We start from the raw sequence: 13,221 nt of genomic DNA on the forward strand, positions 1-13,221 counted from the left end.
TACAAAAGCCCTCTTTTACTTTAAAAATGTTGTACACAATTTCCACTCTTAAAGCCTGTCCGGAAGTCCTTCCTACATCTTCAACTAGGCACGCTCCCATAGGAGATGATCTAGGGCGCGGATTTCGCCACATTCATAGCTGGTAATTGCCCTCGAACCAGTTTTATTCAGATACGCAGTACATTGTCCTACTCGCCTACTTGGCTCCAAAACTGCTAGGTGGAGCCTTTCGTTTGCATCAGAAACACATTGAAACGATCTACTTACCATGTCTGAGTAATTCCATCTCTGCTGCCATTCTGGAAATATTAAATTCTTTATCACTGACTGACTTATTTCTCACTAGCCAAGAATTTCGTGTATTTTTTCATATCCTTTTTTCTTCATTCAATATATCGCAGCCCTATATTTTATTTATAGCTCATTTATAGCCCATTAATAAAACCAGGATGTCCTTAGATGTGCTGCTTAACGCTCTGCACCAGCCTAGCAGAATTCCTCGTTGTGCCTTTCCCACCGCATCAGCATGTTTCACCAATGTGTCCGACCAATCACTCGCTTTGTACCCACAAATATAGTCAATATGGACTCGTGCTACAATTCAATTACGCTCACGGGCAAACGAAACCTTCTTTGTCCCATATCAATAATTCTATTAATTGTAACATTAACTTTACTTGCTGTCTATTCTACGAGTATCTGTGTCGGGGGCCGTATTCTATATCGTTCATACCGATCGGTGCAGTAAGTTAGTCTCGGTAGTAACGTCATTTTCGGTTCTTTATCCGAATTTCCTATTCAGTAAGCTTCTGAGACCTGTTACAGTACAGTCCTCCCGCCGATTTTTCGACGGTTGTACCGAGAGGTTTTGGATTTCGGTATGGCCCTGTCGTTCGCTTAGCTGTGGTCTATTTACATCTATAATTTGTTATTTTAAGCGTATTGAGCGGTTTTAGTTTGGATCTAGTTATTGTGTTACTAAAGAATCACCGCACGACGCATCCGGTTGGAAAGTGAGTTCATAATGAGCTATTTTCCTTTGTTAGAAATACGGTTAGGTTAGGTTGTTACTGTGAATGATTATAAAATCCAAAAAAAAAGTTTTTGGTCAATATGCTCTCAAAATACCCGGTATTTTTATGCAATTAAGACTTAAACGATCATTAAATATCAAGACATCGACTCTGCTTACATGAATGTTAGCTTAAATTACTAGTGACTTCGCGTACTCTTTCCCGCCAATGGTTTACTTATTAATCATCGAAACGCGTTTAAAACTTTTAAGTAACGATGCAAGGGAATTTTGTGAAGTCTGATAGAGGAAACCTTCCAAAATATCATGCATTTACGACTTACGCCCGCATCATTCGGCAACAAAGTCAGCCTGCGTCTTTTTCGAATGGAATTACGTAACGATTTGTAGTAGCGTAGTTAGTAAGGCGACAAACTTGACTGCAGTTATCTGTCATCTTATTTATGTCACTTAATTGTAAGCTAGCCATTTTTGTTGCTGTTTTTGTGGGATGAAAAAAAAAATGCTGTGGCAAAGGGCGTAGGTTCGTAAACTGCTGGATGCCAAAATATTTTTTTCCTCTTATTTTTTTTCCTCATTGTGTTTGCAACACATTCTGATACTTCGTTAACCGTCAAAGTTAAGGATTTTTCTGAAATATTCGTTGTAATTTACATGTAAGAGCGAACTTTCTTAGTAAGGAGCATCTCCGATTTCGTGACTTCCATACGTTTAAGAAATGAAAGATGAAATTACTGTGCGTGAAACAACTGACAGTGACATTTATACTACTTCCTGTCACCAACAATTCACTTTTTTTCGGAATACGAAGCGATTTCCGAGGGTGTGGTCAGACAGGAATCTAAGAGCACAACGTAAATTACTGCGAATGAAACTAGCAGCAATCGTCTTTATACTCTAGCTTTTCACAATTATTTATCTGCGATCGAATCCTTAACAACATCTCTGCATGAAAGGTTCCAGCCACAATATTTTCAGACTATACCACCATATATGAAACACTTTGATTCATGAAATGCAAGCTATAAACTACAAAGAACTTCTAGAGCTGCACTCGCCACACACTCTCGAAAAGGCGATTTTTTAAATTTTGTTTTTTATGAGCCAAATCGTTGATGCATCACGTAGGGAAGCAGGCTACTCCATCATTTGGATCTCTAGAAGCGAGCTACAACCACATTCTATACATCTTCTTATACTTTTACACTCTCTTAGACAATTTCGAGAGTTCGTGGAGGCGTGTTCCGTCTATGCAACTAAATGAAGGCAGATTATTCCCATAAGCGTTTCGCTTCTTTTATTTGTGAAGCATCATCACGAATAAAGGAAGCGAAACGCATATGGCAATAAACAAACTGCCTTCAATTAGTTGCATAGACAGAACCTACCTCCATGAATTTTGAAGCAACTGAGGAATGACGGAAAACAGAAAAAATGACGAATTTTTAGGGTTTTTCTAAAGAAGTATTTGTATAATGTGGTACTACACTCCATTCCTAACTCATATTCCGAAACGTAAAATCCAAAACAAGACGTCCATGTGAATGAGAATAAAACGACATAATGTGACATTTACGACAGTTTCCAGAACACAGTCAATATTCTGCTTTCGAAATGCTTACTGAATAATGTTGGGGCTCTATTTCGAAAACAAGAGCGTTCGGTGAGTTCACGTACCGAACCGATCGGCAAAATGGCGGAAAGATGCAGAATAGGGGCCCTAGAGTCCCCAGTGTATTGAGTATTTGTGGACTATTAGACTTTGAATCATTGGCTGATTTATTCTACTCAATGGGTCCCTAATAATTCTTCGTTTGAGTAACATATATGTTCATTTTTTTCGGTGATTATTAAAGGCGCACGTGCGAGCACCACTCCTTGAACATTTCAAGGATTTTACTGCGATTATCTTCTGTCAAATTTCAGCATTTGGAGTGCAATAGAAGTAAAAAGCCGTCAGCGTATGCTATAGCTCCTAACAATCCCTTATGGAGAAAACTTTCCTCAGGGATATATTTCGCGAGATTATGGACCGTCTACTTATACGAGGTTTTGTTAGGAATAACCTAACTGAGATGATGTCTGAGTATTTCGTCCCAGTGGAAGTGTGGTAAAATGACTCTAAATGCGATGTAAGCATAGTCTGCTTGGTTTGACAGCTGTCACTTTCAGTTTGCCGTCGCTGCGAAGCTTAGACCAACAGCGAACATACAGCTTTAATTCTATTGGTCGGTACTCACATTCTAATGGCGGACGCCGCGACCGTACCAAACATTAAAGTACGAAAACTCACTTTGAAAATAATACAGCACATGCGTTTATAAGACGTCACCTCAAAAGGCATACAAAATACATGTAACTGCAGCAGCATTAATTTAAAAGAAAGACAGTTTAAGTAAAAGAAAAATACTTACCACTAACGGTGGTTGAACAAAGCTACAAAGAAAGTTAATACTTCACTTCAAGTAATTTAGTAGCAAAAGTTACGAAAAGAAAATAAAGAAAATAGTTTTACAATGAAACGTACGATGTACAGTATGAACTGCGAAATTCTTTTAGTTTTCTGGGGAGAGCGCATAGCGCACAGCAGTGCAGCTCTTCTGTTCGTCATTAGAGAGGAGTGGCGACGTGTTGAGATGACGGCGACCGCCTGCGATGTCGCAGATGAAGCTATCACAGCAACTCCGTTTGTCGTATCTCCACGGCGAAGTAAGCTGGTTAAGCCTGTATTCGACTATGTTGCAAACTCTTCTGCAGTGGCGTTTAACAGGCCACTGGCTGAAGAGAAGTGAATTGTTGGTGACAATCCACAGTTTTAGCATTTACGCGCTCATTACTTGTTTTACACATCTCGTTCTAGTTTCAGTACTTTATGATAATTTCCGACCGCGATATAACTGTTCGTCACGTTTGATTATGACTACCGCAATCGCAAATTCACAGTCAGTAAAACAACTCTTGCATACGGTCTACAATTGTAATTACACTCCTGGAAATGGAAAAAAGAACACATTGACACCGGTGTGTCAGACCCACCATACTTGCTCTGGACACTGCGAGAGGGCTGTACAAGCAATGATCACACGCACGGCACAGCGGACACACCAGGAACCGCGGTGTTGGCCGTCGAATGGCGCTAGCTGCGCAGCATTTGTGCACCGCCGCCGTCAGTGTCAGCCAGTTTGCCGTGGCATACGGAGCTCCATCGCAGTCTTTAACACTGGTAGCATGCCGCGACAGCGTGGACGTGAACCATATGTGCAGTTGACGGACTTTGAGCGAGGGCGTATAGTGGGCATGCGGGAGGCCGGGTGGACGTACCGCCGAATTGCTCAACACGTGGGGCGTGAGGTCTCCACAGTACATCGATGTTGTCGCCAGTGGTCGGCGGAAGGTGCACGTGCCCGTCGACCTGGAACCGGACCGCAGCGACGCACGGATGCACGCCAAGACCGTAGGATCCTACGCAGTGCCGTAGGGGACCGCACCGCCACTTCCCAGCAAATTAGGGACACTGTTGCTCCTGGGGTATCGGCGAGGACCATTCGCAACCGTCTCCATGAAGCTGGGCTACGGTCCCGCACACCGTTAGGCCGTCTTCCGCTCACGTCCCAACATCGTGCAGCCCGCCTCCAGTGGTGTCGCGACAGGCGTGAATGGAGGGACGAATGGAGACGTGTCGTCTTCAGCGATGAGAGTCGCTTCTGCCTTGGTGCCAATGATGGTCGTATGCGTGTTTGGCGCCGTGCAGGTGAGCGCCACAATCAGGACTGCATACGACCGAGGCACACAGGGCCAACACCCGGCATCATGGTGTGGGGAGCGATCTCCTACACTGGCCGTACACCACTGGTGATCGTCGAGGGGACACTGAATAGTGCACGGTACATCCAAACCGTCATTGAACCCATCGTTCTACCATTCCTAGACCGGCAAGGGAACTTGCTGTTCCAACAGGACAATGCACGTCCGCATGTATCCCGTGCCACCCAACGTGCTCTAGAAGGTGTAAGTCAACTACCCTGGCCAGCAAGATCTCCGGATCTGTCCCCCATTGAGCATGTTTGGGACTGGATGAAGCGTCGTCTCACGCGGTCTGCACGTCCAGCACGAACGCTGGTCCAACTGAGGCGCCAGGTGGAAATGGCATGGCAAGTCGTTCCACAGGACTACATCCAGCATCTCTACGATCGTCTCCATGGGAGAATAGCAGCCTGCATTGCTGCGAAAGGTGGATATACACTGTACTAGTGCCGACATTGTACATGGTCTGTTGCCTGTGTATATGTGCCTGTGGTTCTGTCAGTGTGATCATGTGTTGTATCTGACCCCAGGAATGTGTCAATAAAGTTTCCCCTTCCTGGGACAATGAATTCACGGTGTTCTTATTTCAATTTCCAGGAGTGTATGTTCACCGCGACGGTTAACTATTCAGTACTAATACAAATACAATACGTAGTTTTATTATGAAGCCTTGGCCATTAGTAACACTCAAACCGTACGATCTTTCTAAATATCACTTCAACTTTCACTACGCACTGCGACTGTAATCCCAAACGCCAGTCGTTAAGTTCCAAGATTTACTGTCTCGGCATGTTTTTGCATATCAAATCAACAATGGGCGTCTCGTCATATTACTCCCCCCCCTCCCCCCCCCCCCCCCCCCCCACACACACACACACACTCCCTGAGTAACTCATACTCACTGTATATTGTTGCTCAGCTGTTACTCTCGATATCGGTCTCAGTCAGAGAGCCCAAAGATAATAACCGATGTATTACGAAGTCGTGACGTTTGAGTAAGTCGAATATTGATGAGCGCATATCTGTCTCTCTCTCTATCCAGTTGTCAGTATACAGCTTTCTGATTACCAAACAGACTAGCAAACTTTTCTTCAATCTTTATCGTCCGCCAAATGACAAGTTAGAAGGCCTTCATTCGAAATAAAATGCGTTATGTGCTTACAAAGAATTTAATATTCTGAAAATTCTAATCATCCGCTCTAGTTGTTTTTGTGGAAAGGGATGAACAAATTTTAATAGTAAACAATATTCAATTCATCTTTATTTATTATTTCTATTCAACATTTGAAAACAAAATGATTTTTGTCAGCTTCTGTCGCACAGAACAGTTTTTTCGCTATACTTTGCTAGTTACAGTTTTTGCATTAGCTCTTAATCTATATATATCTATAATATATTGATGCAACCCATAATGAGTTTTGTTTTGTGCATATCTTCCAAGTCGACAGACTGAATTCACGAACTGAGCGTAAACCCTGCTCAAATCTGCCACGTTTGCGACACTACGAAATTTTCTCTCACAACAAACTATAATTTTGTGAACAGTTTCAGAAACAAACTTAAGTCTACACCTTGAACCTGCTTAGTAAATGCAATTGGATCACGCAAAGGATTTTTGCAATATGTGGGGTCACTTTCTTGGATATTCTCAAAAAGCTGGCAAACTCACAACATTTTAAATTTTTCAAATTTTTAACGACAAATCCTGCTATGTAATACAAAATATTAGGGAGAGAACACAGTTTGATTCAAAACCAGGAACATTTGTCTTGCATCCAGATATTATGCTCTTTTTCTTACAGTAGACCTTAGAGAGTTGACTGGAACTGAACGGTGTTTGGATTATTATTCCACCCTCCTTCAGCACTACTACATGAAAATGATCATTCTAGTTAATCGTGAGACACTGTATACGGTGTAAAATATTGAAATGGGACTGTCTCTCGGAAAAGAAATTCTGTAGCTAACGTTTCTACACCTTTAATTGGCAGCAAGAAATCGAGAGCAGATGTTTTTCTAGGGTGCCTTAAAATGGGGACACCTTCAGTGGAGATGGTTTTCAAAAAAAATATGCTACCTCTTCAAAATAATTTTGACAGAAACTAATGTTAAATAAATTCAATGATTGTTTGTAGCCTTAACCATAAATATGGCTACAGTTTCATATATCAAAAAGCTTGTCTACTATTCTAATGAACGCAGCGTTTGTAGCCGATCCTTATCTCTACGCTGATGTAAGTTGAAGAATTCAGTAGCATGTGCCACGCTTGAACTGACAGTCTGAGCATCGAGAGAGACTTTCGTCTTCTTACTGTGGAATCTGATGTGATGCTTGGTGACTGAGTTGGTAAATTTCAAGCCTTCACCCTCCTGGTATTCATTTAAATTAATTATGTAACCCCGTTGTACATCACCATCTACAGTTTGTAAAATCTGTTTATCAACCAAAGTTTTTCGTGCCAACTTAAGGACGTGGAAAGGATCCAAAATGGCATAAACATTGCATTCAGCTGACGGGTGTTTAAAATATGAAATAATATTCTCAGGTTCATAGTTGCAGCCCAAGTTTCTCAAAGATTGCAGGTTCAGAAGTGGGCCATGACAAGTAATCGTATGACAGCACCAACAGGAGGCATGTTCGGAGTAATTCGGCGAAAAGGTGAGCTTGAATGCTATTTAAAAAATGGAACTGGACAGTTAAACTTTTTCTGTGTGATACAACTTCGAAGACTAATACCTCTCTTACTAGATCATTGGAAGCTACTAGCCTAATGCTGGCAAAATTGACATAACTACAATTCCCTTTTGTAGTACTGTCCTTTGCTTTCGAATCATGTTACTGTCAAAAATTAATGCATATTCTTTTAAGCAGGGTTGTTCCTCTACATTTCCTTTGAAGTAACTGAACACTTCACTTACGAACACAGGCTCACAGCTGACAGAACAGATACAAGATGTGATGCAGTTTGGACGGGGCAAACAAAATAATCCTGTAGGCTTTAGGCGAATGAAAATGTAATGTCGCAGCAAACTGTTTGGTGACATCAGAGTATGTTGTGGCTTATTTGTCACACACAAAAGTTCTTCAACTGACTGATAATGAAATGCAATGGAAAACCACTGAAATTAAATGTCAAATGGCTCTGCACGTCACTATTAAGGTGTCCTTTTTACCTAAGTTCGTCAGTCAGCAGGGTCATCATTGGGATATTTTTGTTTCTTCGGTTTACAGCCGTACGTAACCTTCTTAAGATCTTCCTCAGATTTATTTTTGTCGGTAGCGTAGATCTGTTTGTGTTCGTTTGCTTTCACCGTGTGCTCCAGGAAACTTTGCCAAATGTATACCTGCTCGATTTACGTCCTGCAAGAAAGAAGGTCGTTGTAATACTGCATACACGGTATTTCACAATTACAATAACTTTTTAAGTAAGCTGAGAAAGAATGCTGTACTGACAACAAAGAGAGTGTAACGTCAAACCGGATGAGCTCAGTAATACGCGGACTTTTTTGTTTTCAGGCATCCGGCACCCGGAGGAGCTGTCGTTGTGCAAGCCGCTGGAAGCGAACCACCTCAAGTACAACCTGAAGGACATGCCGTGCGCCAAGAAGCGCTCGCAGGGCGACACGCGGGCCTCCAACGGAGTGCCGGCCGACACGAACACGTTCGTGGCGGCGCAGGGCGGGGGGCCCAGCCCCTCGGGCTCGACGGGCAGCCTGGAGCGCGGCGGGGGCGGCGGCCAGCCCTTCCTGTGCGCGCCCGTCACGCCGCACCGCGCCGCCCACAACGCGCACGGCTCGCCCATCGGCTCCCCCGTCACACCGGTCAGTCGCCCGCCTGCACATGTCGATATTCTTAAGGATAAGTTGAAAACACGGAATAAGAATGAGCTTTACTCGCATACGTAGAGCCACCTATCATAAAATGAGTAAATCGAGCACGTGGCATTGACGGGTCATACAGAGGTGCAGTAGAAGACTCCGACTGAACGGCTGTACGAAGACCAGACGGAGAGATGATGTCAAAGAAAACCTACGAAGTAAGGTACACGGGAATTGGGAAGCACTAATGTGGAATCGGGATATCTGGCAGAAAATCACTGAAGAGGCGAAGGTCCACGATAGGGTGTAGACTGTAGAGTCACCAGGGCCTGCCTTATACATATCCGAGCTGTTCAACTGCACGGGGCCCTACGCTTCTAGGCGCTCAGTCCGGAGCCGCGTAAATGCTACGGTCGCAGGTTCGAATCCTGCCTCAGGCATGAATGTGTGTGATGTCCTTAGGTTAGTTAGGTTTAAGTAGTTCTAAGTTCTAGGGGACTGATGACCACAGATGTTAAGTCCCATAGTGCTCAGAGCGTACGCTTCTAGAGGCCCCACACTATGATTTCAAACTATCTCCTGAAATATTCGTATTACAGATAAATTGAAAAAATTGAAGTAAGTTGCTTCTGAAACAACTTTTAATAGGAATCCAATGTAATTGAAGTATATGCCCATTGTGACACGACTGCGTGACTACTCGTGTACGTCACAGAAAACTCTCGCTGCATCGTAATCGAGGGAACGGAGGGCTATCACAGAGATAATATCTACTGTTAACATTTCGCGCCTCCGTAAATTAAGAGAATGCCGTTGACACACACTCAGCGCCATTCCGCACCCTTGCAACACGTTGTGAGGCGACGGTCAGCGGCTGTCTCTCACAGATTAATTTGTTCATTCTCGGGAGTATAAATTTACGTTTGCAGGTCACACCGATTCGTGTTGTGTGTGCGTTCTGTATTACGATGTGGTGTTTATCCTGTGCGTGTAGTCTGAAGTGCCGACGGGGAAATGTCTCGTGAGGCGGGCAGGTTTAGGATATACGATTCAGCTGCGCAAAAGAGCAGGAAAAAGCTGCACCGTGAGCAATTTTTGAACTCACAAAGAGGCGCTTTCGAAAAATTTCTTCGTCCAGTATTATCACGAGAGTAAAACTGAAGTATGCTTAAGTGGCGATAACAGTAGTCTCTCATCAAGTGGTGCTTTTGGTAAAAATGGAAATGAAGGAATGCGAACTTCCCGCTATCCCGCATTCAGTTAGGTATACAAACAGCGATCGTTAAATATTCACAAATCCAGGCCTAGGCACCTTAACATCTTCCATGATACATGAAATTGTACAGAAAGGCCCTTCTGAAAAGGTAAATTTTGATGATCCTTTAATGAAATCAGAAGAAAATTTTCACCTCATATTTACTCAAGAACTTTACCCTACGGCGTAAAAAGGGATCGAAAATGGCTTGACTATTCGAAATCTACCAACGAAGTTTTTTTGTTATTGTAAAATTTTTGGATCTCCTTCAAATAAGCTGAAAGGTGATGGACTGTGTCACTCGATTCATTACGAAATCGGCTTCAAGAACATAAACAATCATTTAACCACACAGATTGCACAAAAAAAAGAAATGGCTAGAATGTGAGACACGGTTGAAACAAAAAAAACGCGGTGTTGATGGAACTGACGTTGAACTAGTAGAAAAAGGGACCTTGGCCTGAGGTTCTAAAGCGAATTGTACTCGTCATCAGGCACGTGGCTCAGCATAACATGGCCTTATGAGGAACCGGTGACAAGCTCTATCAAGACAGTGTTGGTAATTTTCTTGGTTCAATTGAAATGATAGCAGAATTTGACCCCGTTTTGAAGAAATATTAAAGGTATGTAAAAACTCAAGAAATTTATGACCATTATGTCGGAAAAACATTAAACATAAACTCATAAATTTATTTGCCAACAAAATAAAAAAAGCGTTGTTAATTTTGTTAAAGAAAGTAAATATTTTTCAGTCACAGTTGATTGTTCTCCTGAGACAGGCCACAATGAACAGATAACACATTTTGTCAAGTTTGTAAACTTATCAGAAGACGCAGTGATTGTAGAAAAACACTTTCTCGACTTTTTGAACATCATTTCAATAACAAGAGAAAGTTTGACTGAAATCGTTTTGTCGAAACTAGGTCAATTAGGTCTGTATGCAGGTCATGACTGCAGAGGCCAGAGTTATGATAATGGTGAGAATATGAAACGCTATCGATGTGATGTTCAAGCCTGAATTCTAAAGCGTAATCCAGAGCCATTTTATATGCCATGCGCTAACCACAATCTTAATCTAGTTTTATCAGAAGCAGCAAAATCTACAGCAAAAGCGGTCACATTTTTTCGTGTAATTCAAGGAATATACATTATTTTTGCTGTATCCACTTAGAGATGGGAAATCTTATTCAACGGAGTACAAACTTTAACAGTGAAGAAGCTTTCAAATACTCAACGGTAGGGTGGAGGGTGTCATAGTTATAATGAACCGGGCAAGAAAAGTAAGAGACGCCCTTCTTGAGGTGAGCAACGTCACTGATGTATCTAAAACGAAGACTTGCAGTGAACGAATTAGAAAACTTCGCTTTGTCGTTTAGTACGATGTTCACTTTGCCACTAACACGGCAAGTAAGCCACATCGAGCAGAAAACGTGGACGTGAAAGTAGCAACTAAATCCCACGATAGTTAAGTGAAGTTTATTGTGAATTTCCATGAAGAAGGTTTTGTTAATGAGCAAACAACTGTTAAAGAGATTGTTGAAAGTTTACAGATTGACCGAAAATTTCAAGAAAAGAGAATTGTCAAGAAGACAAAGCGATTGGATTATGAAACTAACGACACGGTTTGCTGGGAGCAACTTCCAGAGGAGAGATACAAAACTGGTTTTTTCTACCGTATCGTTGACAAAGTATTAAAAAGTTTTAAAGATAGGTGTTGGGCAACTGGCTAAGTATTCCAAAATATTCGGATTTTTGTTTGCTCCAGAAAGTTTGAGACACATACAAGACGAGAACTGAAAATGCTATGTAAAAATCTTGAGTAAGTATAAACATAAATGGTGAATGTTCAAAAAACATTGCTGCATCAGAGCATTTTGACCAAAATCAGTGTCCAGAGAAATGGTGCCCAAGGATATCAGAACTCCAGTGCTAATACTGAAATACGTGAATGAAACTGTAAACCCGTTTTCCAACATTTATATTGCCTCCTTAATTTTGCTAACCAAGCCAGTGAGTGTCGCCTCCGCTGAAAGGAGCTTTCCTTGTTTAAAGCTGGTCCAGAATTATTTCAGCAGCAGCGTCTCGCTAGAACACCTGTCGTCTCTTGTCGTGTTGTCAGTGGAACACGACGTGGTTTTGAAACTGAATTTTGATGATATTGTTGATTAATCTGCTCGTCGAAAAGTAACGAAAATATGTTTTGTGTAGAGTGTGAAACTCAGAATACCGTTTGTGTCCGTCACTCACAAATCATTTAATTTGAAGTGAAGTGAGGCGACAAATACATTTAAGAGTGTGTCCTGAACAAGATATGTGAACATTATTCGAATTTGAATTTCATTAAATTCGAAGGATTCCCGTTATTTTTTATTACTAACAGTTTATTAATTACCATTCCTATTAAGATTCCTTCTCCCTCGAATTATTTACCTCTCGCAACAGTCGGTCCGATGTAATAATAGTCTTTTGATATATTGTGCGCAACAGCCCCGCGCTGAAGTTCTGCAGAGGGCCCCGCGCTAGCCGAGGCCGGCTCTGAGAGCCACAATTAAAAGACTACCTTGAAAGATGCACTTTGGAAGCAATTTGAGAGGTAGTCTAAAAACAGAAAGCATTTGTTCTTCCTGTTTTTGTGGATTTAATGTCCAAAAACATTCTTTTTTATTTAGATTCATCACCGAGAGCACTTAATCACAGCCGGCCGCGGTGGTCTAGCGGTTCTAGGCGCTCAGTCCGGAACCGCGCGACTGCTACGGTCGCAGGTTCGAATCCTGCCACGGGCATGGATGTGTGTGATGTCCTTAGGTTAGTTAGGTTTAAGTAGTTCTAAGTTCTAGGGGACTGATGACCACAGATGTTAAGTCCCATAGTGCTCAGAGCCATTTGAACTTAATCACATTAAAGAAACATTTGGCAGTGATTTTGGAAAGGTGTCTTCTGTGTATTCAGAGACTGCAATGGACGCAAAAACAGGTCTTCGAGATACATGGTCTCAGTGTACATTTCGGAAGACAATACTACCTTGAAGACTTCAGATGTCTACAGTATCAGCTTCACTGAAATGTTATCACGGTGAAACCACATAGCTATGATGCATTATAACAAATTTAAATGGACAAATATGAACAAAATTATGTGGAACGTATTGAAAATCTTTTGAACTTAGAATATCTCTGTAAATGTCCTCTCACTCTTCCAGACAAACTGTTGCTCCTTTGTATTTTTTTCTTCTCTACTATGTAAGAGGCATTTACACTTGCGTCTGTTGTCTTGTAGGTTTGAAGAGTGCTGTGTACAAATTTCTCAAAGT

At 42.0% G+C, this 13,221-nt stretch overlaps 1 protein-coding gene across 1 annotated transcript in view; it reads left to right on the plus strand.

Moving 5' to 3' along the window:
* Window positions 1-13,221, plus strand: part of LOC124612497 (unc-112-related protein-like) — a 617,439-nt gene that overhangs the window by 557,244 nt on the left and 46,974 nt on the right. The window contains exon 3 of the mRNA XM_047140736.1: window positions 8,355-8,659. Within this exon, the coding sequence (XP_046996692.1) occupies window positions 8,355-8,659 (305 nt within the window). The remainder of the gene's footprint in view (window positions 1-8,354; window positions 8,660-13,221) is intronic.

This window comes from Schistocerca americana, chromosome 4 (assembly GCF_021461395.2).
Source record: "Schistocerca americana isolate TAMUIC-IGC-003095 chromosome 4, iqSchAmer2.1, whole genome shotgun sequence".
NCBI classification, from domain to species: Eukaryota; Metazoa; Arthropoda; class Insecta; order Orthoptera; family Acrididae; genus Schistocerca; species Schistocerca americana.